The 18,816-nt window shown below is 32.4% G+C and overlaps 1 protein-coding gene across 1 annotated transcript in view; it reads left to right on the forward strand.

Annotated features, from left to right (window-relative positions):
- LOC123531587 (corepressor interacting with RBPJ 1-like) overlaps nucleotides 1-18,816 on the forward strand; it is a 47,046-nt gene that overhangs the window by 20,105 nt on the left and 8,125 nt on the right. The window contains exon 4 of the mRNA XM_053517989.1: nucleotides 17,581-17,696. Coding sequence (XP_053373964.1) covers nucleotides 17,581-17,696 — 116 coding nt within the window. The remainder of the gene's footprint in view (nucleotides 1-17,580; nucleotides 17,697-18,816) is intronic.

An 18,816-nucleotide genomic window follows, 5' to 3' on the forward strand; every position in this document is an offset into this window, starting at 1 on the left:
TGAAGCTAAAAAAGAAAAGTTAAAATTTCAAGTCCATCTTTTTAAATTTTTTTTCCAATTTTACTCAAATCGAGATCAAAAAAATTCCGTAAACCCCAAAAAAAATAATCCTCTTATAAATTTTTATTTTTTTTTTTTTCTACTGATTCATTGAAATTTTTGAAAAATTTTATTTGACAATAACAAAGTAGTTCCGGGGTGGGGAATGCAACGGTTAGATTTTAAAAGAAAAAGGGGGGGGGGTAGCGGGGGGGGGGTGTTTCTACCCTTACAAATTTTATTTTCTGTTGTTAACCCTTGCCCCCGCAAAATTTTTAAAATGACTTCTCCATCTTTCAATTTTGGGCAGTAAAACCCTTTAAATTTAAAAGTGGGCTACCAAAAAGATTACTAGAAAGGCAAAAGTGCCCATAAAGATCAGACTGCACGGATTTTATAAAAATTTTAAAAATCCATAAAGTTCCAAAAACCCCAAAGTCCCTGTAAAAAATTCGATAAAATTTTAAAAGCAAAATATCGCGGGGAAAAGTTAAATTTCACCCCGCCACGTGAAAATGTAAGCCGGAAAAGAAAAAAAACAACATAGTGCTTTCCGACCCGCAAAGGGGTCCCCGACCACGCGGGTGCGCAGGGGCCCGGGCCCCGGAAGTTTTGGGTTTTTTCCCCGGGGGCGGTTCAATATTAAAAACCGAGTGCGTTTTTTTTGACTTTTTCCCATCAAAGTAATCTTAAAAGGGGTTTATAAAAATTTTTTGATCCGCTCAAAATTGGGGGCATTCTCGAAAAAAGTTAGGTCATGATTACCGAAAGGGCCAAGCTTTTTCCCTTTCAATTTGCCTAATTTTAAAGTAAAGTTTTTCCGGGATAATTTAAAAAAAAAAAACTTTTTGACATGAAGCCCCAAAACCCCTATGATGTAAAAGTTTTTTCAAGTCGGAGAAAAATATATACAACCAAAAAATTTAAGTTGGGTTTATAAAAAATATAAAAAGAAAAAAAAAGTGAATACGGGAAAGTTCTTCGGGGAAAATTTTTTGGGAGTGAATGTTTTTTCTGGGTTACATAAAAATTACAGGGAAAATTTTTTTTTTTTAGCTAAATCTATTTCTTTTTTAGCTCGCTTGAGACTTCGTCAAAATTTTATATTATTCACTCTAGACCCCCGTAACCACAAAGTTTATGGTACTTAACCAAAAAATAAAGATTTTTAACCCTTGCAAGTCGCACTTGTGTCCGGAAATTTCGTTTTCCATCTGTTTTTTCAAAAACCCCCAATTTTTAGAAAGTCCTTCACCGCCCGACATTTAGGCTCTTTTTTGAAGACATACCTAAAAAAAAACACCCTTTTTTCATGAACTTAAAAAACAATTTTCTCACTGTTCGAATGCAAAAAAAGTAAAAATTTTTTCAAAAAGAAAGACAAAAAAAAAAAATTTTAAAAAAAAACACCTACACACACACATCCCGTAAGTCGTAAAATAAAAATGGGGGCAAAGTCCAAAAAAAGAAGCAAACCCTAAAAATTTCGATAACCAAAATGATTTGTTTATTTATTTTTTTTGATTCTCTTAAAGGGAAAAAGCCGAAATAATGAACAAATGACCCAGAAACGCCACAAACATTGTTGGGGTTTTCAATGCCGCCACAGACGCCCCCAACGTTATTATTTTAATTTAACCAAACAAAAAATTTAAACAGAATTTATAGATTTCATCTTGAAATCAAAGTATTTGAGCATTGACTATTTTTTAATTTAAAAACAAAATTTTTAAAAGGTTTTTAAAAGGGAAATACTTCATTTTTAAAATTTTAAAAAAATGAAAATTTAAGCCGGTCGAAAACCCCCCCCTTACCATAATTTTAAAAAAAAGAAGGGGTTAAAATGAAAGAAAATGGTTTCAAAAAAAACACCTAGCCACGCTACCCTTAATGAATTAAACAAAACCCCCAGACTTTTGGAATGGGCAAACATAAGACTGATAAAAGTGTTTTCGCCAGGTGATTTTTCGTTAAATCTTTAAAATTTTTTCCCCATCTTTCATTAAGAAATACCTTTGAGGGTTATGTAAAATTTAAAACCCGGGAAAAAATTTAAATTGAAGAGGCAAAAAAAAAAAAAAAAGAAGAAAAAAAAAAAAGTGGGAATTTTAAAAAAGCCAAAAAAAATTTAAATTAAAACAAAACCAAAGAAAATTTCTAAAAAGGGGGGGGGTTCTATTAAATTTTGAATCAACCATTTTGACAAAAATCATTTATTTTTTAAAAAAAACAAAAAACAAGTAAAAAATTCCCTGTATATTCATTTTGGGGATTTATAAAATTTTTTTTCAAAGCAAAAACGAATCAACTAAAACATGTGCGGCGGCAAAAAAAATAGAAGCTTTAAAAGTATCTTTTAAAACAACCCCCAAACAATTCTGGGGAATGGGTTTTTAACATGTTCTTTTCAAAAACCCGGCACTTGGGCCAAAGGGGGGGCCAAGGGGGCCCCCCCCCCCCCCCCCCCCCCCAGCTGGGTGGGTATTACGATTTTTATTACTATGGGCCCCCTCAAATTTTAAAAATTGATACACCATCGCCCAAATGGCTTGATTTGACCCAATACCCCAGGGTAAAGAGCCATAAAAAACCCTGTCCGGGAGTGGGAAATTAAACCCCAGGCATGTCACAGGGAAAAAATTTATCTGTGCAAAGCTTCAATTTATTTGTTGATCGGGGGACTTGATTGGTAGTGGGAAAACATTATATTTTTTCTCCCTTTTGGGAAATGTTTTTAAAAGATCTTTCAAATTTTTGGTTTTGTAATTTAAAACCCTAAAAGGAAAATTTTAAAAATTTAAAAATTTTTGAGGTTTTATTTTTTTTTTAAAATTAAGGCACATTCCCCCCAAAAAAATTTAAAATTTTTAGATTTTATCCTATCTTTTATTTTAAAAACAATTTTTGAATTTTTAAACTACTTAACAATTTTACTCTTTGGGTCCAATTTAAACCCTTTTTTAAAAACTCTCATAGTTTTAAAAGTAGTTTCCAGTAAAACTTTCAAAACGCATTTTAAAACTCGTTACTTATGAGGGCTTTTTATACATAAAAAATCTTTAAAATGTGTGTTAATTTATAGTTTGTTTCAGTCAAAGAAGTAAAAAAAACACATCTATTTATTTTTTTTAAAAATCTTTGGTACAGAAAGAGTTTATTGTCATTTTTTAAAAACTTTGGGTTTTAAATAGTAATTTTTCATAAACTTCGTTTGTTTTGTTTGGAAAAACTAAAAAAAAATTGGGGCCCTTTTGCAAAAAAATACCCTTAAAAATTAGACTAGCCACTAACTGAAATTACGAAATTTTTCCCAAGATTTTTTTCTTTTTTAAAGTTTATAGAGACAAAAGCCAGACAATTTTAAGAAAATTTTTTAAGAGGAAATGAAGTTAAAATTTTAAAATTGGACTATTTTAAGACCCGGGGTCAGTTCACTACATGAAATCATAAAAAAAGTGGGGGAAAAAACTCATAGTTTTAGGAAAAACTAGCTACTTAAAAAATCATCTTAAAAAATTCAACATTTTTTTTTAAAAAGGGTATCAACAGAAAAATAAATCCATAACCCGTGACTGTACAAAAAAAAACATACATTGAAAAGGGTTGGGTGAATTTTTAAAAAGTAGACTTTTCCTTAAATAAATAATACAACATGCATCCTTAAAGGGGTTTTTTGGGTAGCAGGAAAATGTATCTAATTTATGGCCATATTAAAAAAAATTTTACAAACGGGAGGGGGGTAGGGCCCCCCGAACCCCCCCCCCCCCCCCCCCCCAAAATTTCCCCCCCCCCCCCCCCCCCCCCCCCCCCCGCAAACAAACTTGCACACGGGGGCCCGCAACTTTTTTTGAAAAAAAATATTTTTTTGTAAAATGTTTTGCATTTTTTCAAAAGCTGCAACGGGAACTACCTTCTTCACAATATTTTTTGGTTAATGTAAGTATGCATAACAAGTGCTCATTTTTTTCTGGTTTTTTAAAACAAATTTTTTTCGATAAAAATTCGGAGTACTTTTGCTACAGCACTCTGTTTTTTTACACATTAAACCAAATAGATTACCAAAATGACTCCTTGCATAAATCGCGGTGCATAGTTTTGTTATTTACGGCTATATTCAACATTAAAATTTTAATCTTTTTCTTTTTGATCTAATGGGGCTCGGGGAATAGTTTTGACTACTTACTTGGTTAAACATATTTTTTTCCCCAAAAAAAGCAATTTAGATTCTTTTGATCTTAAAAAAATTTTGTACGAAACCATTTTATCGTGAAAACCCTGGATTTCAATGTGTAATTTAAAACATAAATCAAAAATAGCTAAAATGAAAATTAAAAATGTTTTTTGCAATGGGGTCGAACCAGCAATTTTTCCCCCCCATATTTGCCCGGCCACAAATACGAAAGACGATAAGGGTTTTTCTTCAATTAAAATTTCAAAGGTTTTGACAACCCCTACAACCTGCAAGCTGATATGTTGAGCATTTTCTAATTGTTTTTTATATCACATCCTCCGTTTGACATCAAATTGTCAGACAATACATATAACCGATGTTATGATATACTAGTAGCTATATAATAGAGCTACAGATATTTAGATGGGGAGAAGGGTCTTGGAGAGAAAGGGTCTAGAGAGACCAGGCGAGACCTAGTAATGGTCTCGCGGAATATTAATTAGGCTTTAGATATGACATTTGTTAAGGCTTAAAAGTTACGAATAAAGTATGAAAGTATGTACGAAATATTCTACTGTGTAAATAAACATCAAAAATTTTATAACTCGTGTCGTGTTTCGTTTCGTGTTGTGTTACGCTACACAACTTTATTCAATTTTGGTGCCGCAGACAGGATGACGAATATCAAAATGGGTTGTGCGACATTACCAAGCGAAGTACTACTGCCAACGACGACACGCTGCCAAGACGAAGAAAGAGAAACTGTGAGTTGCCATTTTACCTATTTTCCCTAGTGCAATTTGCAAGCTAGTCTTTTCTTTTATTAAATTTTTGTTTCTAATTTTTGAACAAAATTTCAAGGAAAAATTTATTTTGATCAATTGTTAGACATGAAAAAAAAAATTCAAATTTATAAAATGATAAACCCTAACTCATAATATACAAAATTCTTAAAAAAAAAGAGTAAAAAAATAGAAAAAAAACCGTAAAAGTAAGAAAAAATGCATTGAGGAAAAAACTCAAGAGACTGAATTAAAAAAATACAAATGTGAAAATATTTTTTTTTTTCGAAAATTTTTCTTGTCATATTATTTTAAATTTAACTTGTTCCATATAAATATTTGTTTCCCTTATGGCCACATTTAAACAGTTTGAGCATTCCCGCATTGACAAATTGTTAAATAAAGGGAGAATGGATTGTCCTATGAAACTTGTGTTATAGTCATAGATTGCGCAAAATGAGTTGTAATATTTCTGTTGAGGTTAGGGGTAATATTTCATCACGAATATATGTGAAAATACAAGGAACGGCTGAAACTAGTTAAATACGTGGATTTCGTGTTTAAGATGTTTTAAAACATGAAATGCATTTTTGGGGTTTTAAATTGTCATTGCTGAATAAATGTGTACATGGTTTATCTTTCTAACCATTTGGTTACTTGGGGTCTCAGTAAATTAAAAGGTTGGCCCTGTCTGTTGTGCTGGAAATATTTTGAAGCCTGATATGGCACAAGAATATGTTTATTACGTAAAAATGACTTGTATTGTCGCGGGAACATGTGTTTCCCCAGTAAGGTCGAATTATATATTGTGAGATACTAGGTGTTATTTTGATATTGTGTTTGTGAGACGGAAGTTGTTATCCCATTGTTTTGTAAGATTATACTATTATACAGAAAACAGATACTGTCCTTCCAAAATATTTTAATCGAGTCTTACTATCATACGTGAAATCGATGCATATATTGCATTAAATGAGGTACATGTGTGTACCGGATATTTTAAAGCGCAATAGCTTTTGTTTTATGAGACCTGAGTAGTATTTTTGTCAAGAGTTGCAAAAACACGAACGGCTGTTACTTTTGGGTTACCTTTCTGGGTTTAAGCAGGGTATTCTGTCGGAAAATTTATATTTTCTCGGGGAAACGACATAATATTTCTGTTAAATCATCTGGAAAGGTTACATTGTGTAAAATAAAGCATGGAAGAAATCATTATCAGTTATTCTGTTTATAAAATTGGTGTTGGTTTTGTATGTATTTCCTGTTTGTATTTGGAATGACAAAATGCTTTTTTTTGTAGAATTTTTATAGCTTCTTATCCCATTTTTTAAAAGTATATTTTTATGTTAGAACATGTTTTGCTTTTGTTAAAACATATTTTGGCTGATATCTTTTTTTTTTTCGAATAAGTAAAACGTAGGACATAGCTTGCAAAACACAGTACAAAGAATAAGGTTTTCGGTAACATAACGTTTATTCGAATACAGATACCACTTATGAAAAGAAAGTACGAACGAACTGCCTTGAATAAAATACGAACTGTCCGAAAAGTCAACATTATAAGTCTTGTCGTATTGTGGACTGTCATTATGTAATAGCCAAAGGGAAACTAATTATATATCGGTTACATATCGAGAAGTACCTTCAAAGCAAAATATGACATTTGCTTTTTGTATTATGACAATTTGTAAACATGCAGACTTGATTTATCTGTCATAAACTGTCATTTATGACAAATGAACAATGAATAATAAAGAAATTTTCGGAGGCCATCGGAATATTGGACATGACTTTAATAAAACAGTAATTTTAAAAACTTGGGAGAACTCTAAAAATGCATCTGAAATATTGAACATTCGTTAATGAAACAATAATATTATAATTTGGAGAACTCTAGAAAATTTTTCAGAAGTTACCCAAATGAAATTAGATGGATGAACATCATAAACTTGGATACTGCGGTAAAACGTTACGGCCATGAGGGGAGTTTCCCTTTAGCTACTGAACGATGGTGATGCGTTACGCTGTATAAGAATGTCGGAACCAAAGGACAAGTGTGTAAAAGATGGCAAAAACCAAAGCGACAATGGCGAAAGTGGACGCAAGCTGTGAGCCTGTGAAGTTTGGCGAAAAAAATGGCCCCTTTGGGAAAATTTAAACAGAACACAAAAAAAAACAAATTATCTTCTCTCTCTTTCACTTATCAATACATAATTCATACACTTTGGTCATTACATATCGATTTTACTATTTTTTTTAAGATCTGTATCAAATTCAAAATATTTCGAAAGTAAGATAAATATGCTGAATAAAATCTTTGTATAAATAAGTAAAATTTTAAATATCATGAAAAATTTCTATACACGCGACAATAATTACAGACAATTTATCAATGTTTTTAAAACGAAATTGTTACTTTTTCCTAACTCTTAATAGCATATATTCTAAAAGATCCTCACCTGTGTTTTGGTTTATTTTACAGATATGGTTTTGTGAAATATGAATGTAACACGGGTTAAAGAAAAAGTCTTGGGGGAAGAAAGGAGAAGTCCACTACAAAGGCCGATATAAAATAAAAAAACTTTTTATGAAATGTGAAAAATTGTTTAGTTTTTAAATACTAATTTTCCTTTTTTTCTTGTTTACATTAATTGCATAAATGACTTAAGATTTTTTCTTTAACACTGTTTTTAATATCATTCCTTCAGATTGTATTCTAATGTTCTTGACATATAAAATATCATTCTACATGTCATATTGTAAGGCGATAGATAGTACTTCAAGTCTGAAAAAATTTAAATTTGCAATTCAAATTTTTTCTTTCGGTGGGTAACGATGTAAAATAATCAAGGTTTGACAGTACACCAGCTACACCACCTGTCAAGCTGATATTGTTGATGCATTTATCTAATTGTTTTTTAAATCACATCCTCACGTTTTGTAAATCAAATTGTCCCGACAATACATATAACCGATGTTATGATATAACTAGTAGCTATATAATAGAGCTACAGATATTTAGATGGGGAGAAGGGTCTTGGAGAGAAAGGGTCTAGAGAGACCAGGCGAGACCTAGTAATGGGTCTCGCGGATATTAAGTTAGGCTTTAGATATGACATTTGTTAAGGCTTAAGAAGTTACGAAATAAAGTATGAAAGTATGTACGAAAAATTCTACGTTAAATAAACATCAAAAATGTATAGACTCGTGTCGTGTTCGTTTCGTGTTGTGTTACGCTACAGCAATACTTATTATGATATTTAGACATTTAACTAAAAGTTGGGACGAATATTAAGATATCGAACGCAATCACATTTGACGGGTTAAAAAAATAGCACAACAGACGATAAACTGTAAATGTTTAAAATTAAATATACTACAATGTCTGTTCTGGGACTTTTTAACCCTGTTTTTCTCCGTTCTGCTTCGTTTTTTAAAGTTTCCACAAAAATATTATAAATAAATATGCAACAAACGGTTAAAAACACAAACCTGAATAAAGTCCTTAATCAAGCCTGTATGTTCTCTCGCACTAATCCAATTTAAGGTCACTACGTCGTGACAGCGGGGATTTATGACCTGACGGATCCATTGCAATTCGGACTGGTGTTAGATGAACTATAATATGACATTTTTAAATTTCATTGTTATGTTACATGATAGATTAGGTTTTAAAGTCTCTTTAGACTCTTATCTAATTATGTGTTACGGTATAAGGAATGTTTGTTTTTTTCTTAATCAGTCTTAAATAGAAATATTTCTCATAGTGTTGACATCAGATGCAATATTTTCCCCTAAACACGCTTGGGAAAATATGAAAAGAAGTAAAACAAGTTTGAAATTCGATCGTACTTATTTTCTTTCATGTTTTTAAATGGGTTGTTTTTTTTTTTGTTTTGTTTTTTTTTTTTTTTTTTTTTTTGTATTTATTTTATTTGATTTCACAGCGTGATACGCATTTAGTTTAAAACATTTATTTTTGGTCAATTGTAAAACAAGTTGTACAACTTACATTTAATCACTCTCGACACCTTCATTCCTGATTGAATCCACCGCCAAGAGGTATGTTATAGATGAGGGCCCGTTTCCCTTTAATGCTGAGCGCCAAGCAAGGAACTACTGGTGCCATTTCACGTCTTTGGTTTGACGTGGCCGGGATCGAACCCTCTACAGTAACATACGATATATACCGAATGAGAATACTAGCGAAGGAATTAAGAAAATGTTTTTTTTCCGACACGTGCACAGAGCGTCCCGACTTCGGATTTTTGGAAGAATACCCCCTTTTCCTTGTGCGTAATAAGCGTCCACATAACTTGTCCGAACCGCAATGTCTTGCACATCAGTACAAGCATGGGCAGTATTTTTTATTACAAAATCTACCTTTAAGTCCCGATTTAGGCAGTGCCTTGATTCTATTATTTTTATTTTTTTTCTTTAATTTGAATACCATGGAGCGAAATTTTAAATTCTATTTGCTTTTGCAGACTTTACGATTAATATTTTTCGGGAAATTCCATTTTTTTTTTTTTAATCATACCTCTTCAGAATTCAAGTTTGGTCCTGTGGCAGTAAAGACGAAAAAACATTCTGTTTAGAACAGTGAACTTTATATGCCTGATATTAAAGTCACCCGTTGATATCAGTAAATACTAAATAAAAAAATACAATAATGTTATGTAATAAATTATTCACAATCTTGCCACCGATCAACACCTCTCTTTCCGCTCTTGTTCTTTTATTATCATTTTTGTCTGTAATTTTCTTGCTCATATTATAGCCATAATTGAAGAATGAAAAATATTTGAGTAGTTTCAGAAGTTATCTCATACGAACGAAATACCTGGGACAAGCTTCTAGAGAGTGAATATAAACTTGCATAGTAAATCGCGAGTTTGTAAAGTTGGTCTTAGTAGATTTGAGACGAGAATAATAATAATAATAATAATAATAAATGCACCCCAACGCACGTAGAGCATATATTAAAGGGCCTAGATTTTGGCGTGGGCCAAGGGATTTCTGTCTTCACCAGCACAGTTGGGGGCTAATGACCATCACAGTATGGTTCCAATTAACAAGGTCAATGTTTATTGGAGAGTCAGTCTATCTTACAAATGTATCAATTATGAGAAGGGGAAACAATATGTTAATTATCTTAAATCGATATGTAATTGATAACTTTTAAAGTTATACTAGATTTTTTTTGGCATTTCTATGTAAAGAAAAAAAATTGTTGATCAAACACAATAATAGATAATCAGAAACTTATTTTCACAATAATGAAATAATGATAAACTTACTTAAAGAAATAAAGCAAGTTTTATTTTTTCAAAGTCTGTCTGGAAAAATTGGGGATATTTCAGAAAATTGTGACTTCACTCATCTAAAGCTGCAAAATACTGTAAATAACATTTGCTAAAAATTGAAAACAGTATGTGCATTTCAAAGTTACAAAGCAAAGCATGACAAAAGTCACTTTTGGCAACATACTGAAAAATGAAAATTCAGTAAGATGGAACACAATAATTTTAAGTTAAAAAAATGTTGATTGCATGAATACAAGAAACCCAGTTTCCAATTAAAAAATATTGTTTGTCAGCACAAAGAAAATCCCGAAGTTTTCACTATCTTGTGTTTTATTATCATTATTATTTTCAATATTATTATTGTATCTTTAATCATCCTTTATGTAATATAATAATAATAATAATTATTATTATTATTATTATTATTTTATAACATTAAAAGTAATACTTATTCATCTATATAATATCAAAATAATAATTAATATTATTTCATTCCACATTCACTGAAAAAAAAATTAATTTCTTTCAACTCCACGCACACATCTTCATGGTCTATTTGGGGGGTCCCTGCTGTGTAATTTGCCCCTAATCAGTTACGGTTACATAATCGCTGATAAGCAGCAAAATAAGAGGGATTTTGTATATTGGTTTGGGGGGGGGGGGACACTATATAGTAGTGAATCTGGGCCTTTAACGTCCCTTTGCAAAGTAATTCACGAAACAATTTTAGTCAATGTTTTTTATTCTGGTGGTCTTTGTAAAATAATGGAAAATTTGATATATTTTACAACGAATCAGATTTTACATCTTGAAAGTCGTTATAACTGCCATTTAATTTATGTTTCTTTTTTATAATTCAAGGAACGAAATGAAGAACGACACCGAAACACCAGTTGAATTTACATTTTTGCGGAAAATTAAATAACGACCCTCCCTTTTTAAAAGTATGTTCGCAATAAGCCTTCTATACAGATGGATTTTAGAAAAATAAGCAAGGATCCAAACAATTTAAAAGCAATAAACTTCTAAAAACACTTGTATATTCTTTAATAATCTGACCGCAGTATTTTGTGTTAAAACGTATAACTGTTTCTTTTTTTTCCTTTTTTTCCTTAAGGAAAGCTGGATATAAAAATACAAACATAACATGAGCAACAAAATATTACTCCGGGTTTTTTGATATAATAAATTAATTTTTAATATTTTCCCAAATTTTGCATATCTGATCCATTCTAATATGACAATTTCGTTTTGGGTTTACACCAAAACAATTTCGCTCAAATATTTCAATAATTCTCTTGATAAAAAATTACATAATATTTGATGTTTATTCTTATATTTATAATTGCCGCATTATTCTATATAAATTTACTTACCGACAACATAACCTAGACAAAAAACAAGCTCATTTCGAAAAATTTCTGTCAAAAAAAATATTCTTTTATTGTTGAAACAACGCACAAGTAAAGAGGGTCTATTTACATATTACGTCATGCCTGTAGGTGTGACTTATCTTTCTCCCTGTATCTGATTGGCTGAAATAGAGGACCCTTTTAACTTTGTGCAAATGAATGGGAGTGGTATAATATAACGGATCAAGCTGTGTTTTATTGGCGTTGAACCAATATTGTTTTCTACAATCTAAATGTTGATGAGACAGCTGTCTTTACATTTTAAGGGATTCTGGAATTATTTACGGCGTCAAACGCTTGGAGATGTTATATCTTTAGTAAATAGTAAAATAGTAATGTTGCCGTTTTTATGATTTATTTACTCACTGTGTATCATGAATTATTAAAAATAATTTCCATATTCAAGGAGAACAGTTTGCAGAATGAAACACATATTCACAAAATACATCAAAACATAGCTGACCGAAAAAAAGTCAGTTTTTTGTTTGTAAATGTGAATGCATGAAATGCAAAGCAAACATTCTGTAGGCATTGTTTCAGGAAACTCGATGTAACTGACTTTTTTCTTCTCTGCCTACCCTCGCCCTCTACTCTCCCGTCCCTATGTACTCCGTGAACTTTTTTTTTCATAAAAAGAGTAACAATATTAAAAAGGAGGTCAACTCAATTTTAAGCCTCTCAAAATGTTGAAATAACATTATTTACCTTACTATGCTAAATTGCTATAATAAACTTGTCAATTTCAATTTGGACGGTACTATTCACTGTTACAAGGGAACGCTGACTGAACTGCGAACAGTGCAGATCTTGATCAAACTGCACTGGTGTGCAGGCTGATCGTGATCTACACTGGTCACAAAGGCAGAATCAGCCGTGTCCAGCATTATAAAAAGTTAAGATATAGATATATAGTTTTTTGTTATCGGAGTAATGAAATTAAACTTTATTTTTATTGGTATGTTTTAAAAAATTCTGAATACTTTTAAAAACATAAACGTAAGGTTGTGTAAATAAGACAGGATTTAGAAAGCGAAATATTTATTTGCCGTGATGTTATATTTTATTACGTCGTATATTGGTCGGTGCTACCCCAGTCGGCCTGGTGTGTATGATCATAGGTAAGGAACGTCATTACGTAATATCCCACAGTCACTGGCAAGTAAAAGATAATTATCTAAAGGAAATAAAGATTTTGACGTATTAAATTTTCCCGGGCTCATATTCCTTTCAAGAAACTAATTACGACTGTGATTGAAAAGGAAATAAATTATGTTGAAATGAAACAATTTATTAAATCAATAGTAAAAAATTATTGCTATCTGATACCCGGTCCCATTTTAACTTTGATAAATAAACTAAGTAAATAAATAAATAAATAAATTGTTCGCGGCGTTGATTGTCTCGTTTTTTTTTTTTTTTTCTGCCACAAATATTCTGTTTTATGAATGCGAAGCAGTAACATAGAACTTGGAGCTATGATATTTTCATCTTCTCTCCAACAAGACTATGGATTTCTTCTTTCTCTCGCTTAACAAACATTATTCACATTCAAAGTACATATATATAAAAATATAAGACATAATTTTCGATAGCATTTTGGGGCGATTAATCCAAATACTAGTACAATAAGGATTTATCTGAATCATATAAATATTATCATAAATCTTTTTTTTTTTTTTTTTTTTTACAAATTTTAAAAATAAGGACACAACAATGAGCCGCACACATGCCATTGGGGGTTTTTGTGAAAAAAAAACAGCTTTCGAACACACAATTACTTAGCCGTAAAAAGCGACATTAAAACGTTAAATGTACGGAATTCCGTTATGGCCATCGCCTTGAATGTTTCATCTGAAACGCGATATCGATGGTACTAAGACGAAAACGCAAAAATCACCAAACACGATAACGAAAACCGATCATGCGATAGACGATCGTACATCGCGTTTTCACCATCGTAATATCGTATGATCGCGTTTTTCCCGTTACCGTAGTATCGTGATTTCGCAATTTCATTACCGTATTATCACGTTATCACCATCGTACTGTCGCGTTACCACTATCAATAATTGTCGCGTTATCATCATCGTCTATCGCATTATCACCATCGTACTGTCACGCAAACCCCATCGAAATTTTGCGTTATCATCATCGTATTGTCGCGTCATCATCATCGTACTGTCGCGTTATCACAATCGTCACTATCGTACTGTCGCGTTATCATCATCGTACTATCGCGTTATCACCATCATACTGTCGCGCTATTACCATCGCACTGTCGCGTTATCATCATCGTACTGTCGCATCTTTTATCATCGTACTGTCGCGTTATTACCACTTTTACTATCACGTCATCATCATCATATCGCCTTCCGTGCCTATGTGCATAGGAAAATTTCCCCCCAGCAGAGTTCGGGGTAATATTTTTTCATGCTAATTTAGTACTGTTATACTGTTAAAATTCGAAATTGATTTCTGTTGCTTGTTCAGGGTTGTGTAACTTTTTTCAGGTAAAACCAAATATGTTATTTTGCAAACACTCGGGCAGGTCAATCGCTATAAAGCTTTCTATGTTGTACAAGATTAATAACAACAAAAGAGAATGTCATATTGTAACATGATTAGACAGTTGTTTTTTTTGTGTCTAACATGAATATTTTCACAAATATGTCGATGATAGTTTTCGGCACAAAATGATGGCTTTTATTTCTACACTGAAAATAAAATTCAAGCGAATGCATTTTTTGTAAAACTCAAGTTATCGATGTTGAATTCCATAAGACGCATAACCACGCTGAAATGGGAACATCGCAAATATTCGAAGAAATTTTTTTTTCCAGTTTGCATGGCACATATTTAAATTTTAATGCATCAACGTCTGGGGATTTTCTTCAGAAATACATAGCATTTCTTTTTTCCAGTTTTCACATGTCAAAATAAAAAGTAAAGGGGTTTAAAACACCGAAAGGGATAGAGTTAATATCCTTTAATCAGAAATTTTATTCATGATTTCACAGGAATGAGAAATGCATTTCAAATTATATTTTTAAACCCTTTTTGAAGGTGTTCGCCTCCTTAAATTCATTCTCTGTAAATGTCTATTTAGTTGCCAATACAAAATGAATAGTTAGTTATGTTGCTTTTGGCTAACTGGCACCTGTAGCTAGTGGAGATCATCAATAAAAATCATGATTTTCATACATAGGACCCGGGTTCGAATTTGCATATCGCCCTATCTTGAGGGGGGGAACTGTAGTTTAAAAGCATAACTTCTAATCTTGTTATTTGAGCATCACTGCGCACCGAAAGGCGATGATGCCATAATGATTATGCGACAGTACGATGGTTTTAAACAAAACAGTACGAAGGTTTAAAACGCGACAGTACGATGATGATAACGCGAAATAACGATACTATGATAACGAAACGCGACAGTGAATGGTAAAAACGGGACACGACTTTATATCACATTATCATCATCGTACTATCGTATTATTACGTTTTCGTTATCGTAGTATCGCGTTTTTAAACATCGCGTTGTCGCGTTTCGTTATCGTAGTTTCGTTATTTCGCGTTTTCATCATCGTACTATCGAGTATCGCGTTTCAGATGAACACTTTCAAAGCGATGACCCTAACGGAATTCCGTATAAATGCGATCTACTGATTTAATGTGTGATTTGTATCTTCGTAGATGTAGCTGCTCACCCCTCTCATATTTAGCCGCCCCGATAAGGCAGGTGTGGATTTTGAGTCAGAAATTTCGATCAAGGGGTTAGCCGTTTGCTTCCTGCCGTAAATGTGTCACAGTGCACCATCTCTGATGAGCACTGACCTATTGCAATTTTTGCCTGTCGTTACTTATATCAAATAATGTTGAAAAACGGGATTAAACCCGAAAATAATACAAAGAAAACTAGCAATCAGTTTAATTGCGACATATACCTCTCGTAGACCTAGAAACGTAAACGGACAAATAAATTTTAAAAAATGACATTTATATTTATTTCATTTTTTTTATCTTATAGTTTAAGGTCACCGAAGAAAAAGAATATCAAAGAAAAACTATTTTTCGAAACATTTATCTTTTATATATTCAGTTACAGTTTTTTGGTCACTTGCTGATTTTTATATTGATTAAAATTCAAGGATGTGTCAAGGACATTCCCTGATCGTTTAAAAGTGCAATATCATGAAATTTGGGCGAATAATAACATGGTGAAAAAAAAATGCACAATAAGCTAATCTATCAGCTGCACATTTGTACGAAATCAAAATTAAGCCAGCAAAGAATAATAATACCGTAAACGTAACTTTTTTGCTCATTGAAAATCTTTTAATGTTTAATGTTTATGGTACAGTATTAGTTTTATACAATTGTTAATGTGGGGTCTGTTTAATTAAGTTTTCTTTGGAAATGAACATGTAAAGCTAACTAAACAAATACAAAAGTATTTTTCTTTAACAGTACAATATACTGATGAAAAAAATAGAATATTAAAATATAAAAATAAAATCAAAGCTAATCTATTTTAAAAAAGGAAAAAGCAAAGAAAAAAACAGCAGGCCTGAATGAAACAAGATTCAAGCTTGAAAAGCTGACTGAAAATTAAGAGCTGACTGCCAAAAAATACCCCTAAATTCAGTTAGATAAAACGATGCGGCTCCCACAAAGTTTTCAGCAAAAGCGTAGAAACAATCTGACATAAAGGACCACTAAATCCCAAATCTTAATTTTGACCAACAGGTAACAAGAAAAAAACGTCACGGGGAATTCCTGCAGAAGCGTAAAACCCCGCCCGCGGGCTATTTCGGTGCGCTTTAAAACATATTTATTACCTCTAATAGAAGATAGCTAGCATACATTTAATTGAGATGGATCTTCTTTACACGAAAATAAACATTTAGAGTTCTTGTTATTATATTATCATTGTTGTTGTTGTTGTTGTTGTTATTATTATTATTATTATTATTATATTATTAATTATTATTATTATTATTATTGTTAACTTGTTGTTGTTATTATTATTGTTATTTTAAAAAATCAGTTGCAAGAAAAAAATTTGTTGCGTAAACTACCAAGAAACTGATTCTTTTATAGAAAGTAAGAATAAATGGGGGAATAACCCCATTTTCAAAACAGGAGAAATTCCCCCGCAGGTGAACTCTCCCGCTGGAGTTCGCCAGTTCACATGTGGGAGGAAACCTCCAGTGGGAGATTTTCGAACGTTTATTTTCAGTCTAATATAGAAACAAACAACATTAAATATCTAAGAAATACTTACCAGCGATAAATAATGAATTTCAGAAAATTTAATAAACCCAATGGGGTTATTTCTCCCGCAATTCTTAAAAGTGGGAGAAACCCCGATTGGACCTCCATGGGATAGCGAAAACCCCGCGGAGAAAAAAATACTCCCAGGGGAGGGACCAACTTTGAAGCCGTCCCAAGATTTCGTTGTTTGGATATTTTGAAAGGAAATGGCCAATTATTTCTCTATGAGACCCGAACTATTGTTAGGTGTCAAAAGATCACAAAAAAGTAAAGATAAAAGGTGCTGAGTTTGCGAAAATTCCGGATTTGCAAACTAAATCCGGAGACTGTTATAACTTAATTAATCCTTTACTATGAAAATCCCTCCATGGCGCAGTTGTCTAAGGCATGGTTTATTGTACAAATTTTGGGGGGCAGCAGATCGGTAGTGATTCTAATCCCAGTGCGGGCCTAAAGTTTCTTGGGCAAAAATTGATTAATGCTAGACTAGTGTTGAGAATCAGTCAAAATTTCTTTGCCATGTAATCAATACAAAAATTGCAAAAAGTTATAACAACATAATCAGGGGCCTTCACCAATAACTTGACGATGTTTTCAATTTTTTGCAGCAAAGACAAGTGCAACGTCTCTACTGGAGTCTATGAGAGAAGATGGTTTTACACTGAAACAGTCCCTACTCGGAAAGATGGCTGACCCAAAGGCTGATAATGAGGTATGAGACAGATCACTACTTAAATTAAACTAGTGGACCTCTAATGGCAATTATCAAGTTGTGTGTTTTCCATTTGCTATTTCAGCAATATCCTGTTTTCATGGAAAGCCGAAGAATGTGACAATATATAATCACATGGAAATTGCGTAGTTTCATTATGGGTCCACTGGCTTAATAACTATTTTGTATATTCACACTTTATTAGCTCACCTGAGCACAGTCATTAAGAGCAGTTTTACCGATGTTAACAGTAAAGTGCCACCATGGCCTTCTTGTTTCAAGTCACAAGGCATTAGCTCCGGCAACAGGATTATAAAACTGAGTTTGGAAACCAAATTGGAAATATGCTCATATATCAAAATAAATTTTGTCTGTGAAAGTATTCCATATTTAATGATTACAAAAGATAGTTTCCAGAATGTGCAGTTGTACAATTTAATTTGAAACCAAGTATTCAATCACTGTATTTAAGTTGTCATGATTTTAAAAGATTGAGAAATTTCTGTCAAACTGTAAACATTTTAGACCCTTATTATACTCCAGATATAAAATATATAGGGGCTATATTGGGCATCAGTTGTGAACCTCATCAGGATGACTTGCAGAGTGCACATTCTAGGTCATAAGGGCCAAGGTCAAAGTCACAGTTGAAGGCCAAAGGTCCAGTAGCTTAACTTTGTGTCTGCCCTATATTATATTAACCATTTGGATGATTTATTTACTCTTGCAAGACCATGTACAGAGCACACAACCCAGATCACTAGGTTCAATGTCAAGGTCACACAAGGCCACTCCATATCTTCTTAACAACTTGGAAGATTTTCATAAACCAGCATCATTTGTTAATTTCATCAAGACAGCATGCAGTGCAGACAGCCCAGGTCACTAGATCCAAAGTCAAGGTCACAGAGGTCAGTGGGCAAATAGCTTTAGTTAATGTTTGCTTCATATCTTCTTAACTACTGAGAAGATTTTTGTAGAACTAGTATCAATTATTTACCTTATCAAAACAATTTGCATAGCACACAACCTAGGTCTCTAGGTTCAAGGTAAAGGTCACTCGTGGAGGCCTTAGGTCAAATAGGTTAACTTCTTGTTGTTTACCTCATCAAGATGGCGT

Source organism: Mercenaria mercenaria, chromosome 11 (genome assembly GCF_021730395.1).
Source record: "Mercenaria mercenaria strain notata chromosome 11, MADL_Memer_1, whole genome shotgun sequence".
NCBI classification, from domain to species: domain Eukaryota; kingdom Metazoa; phylum Mollusca; class Bivalvia; order Venerida; family Veneridae; genus Mercenaria; species Mercenaria mercenaria.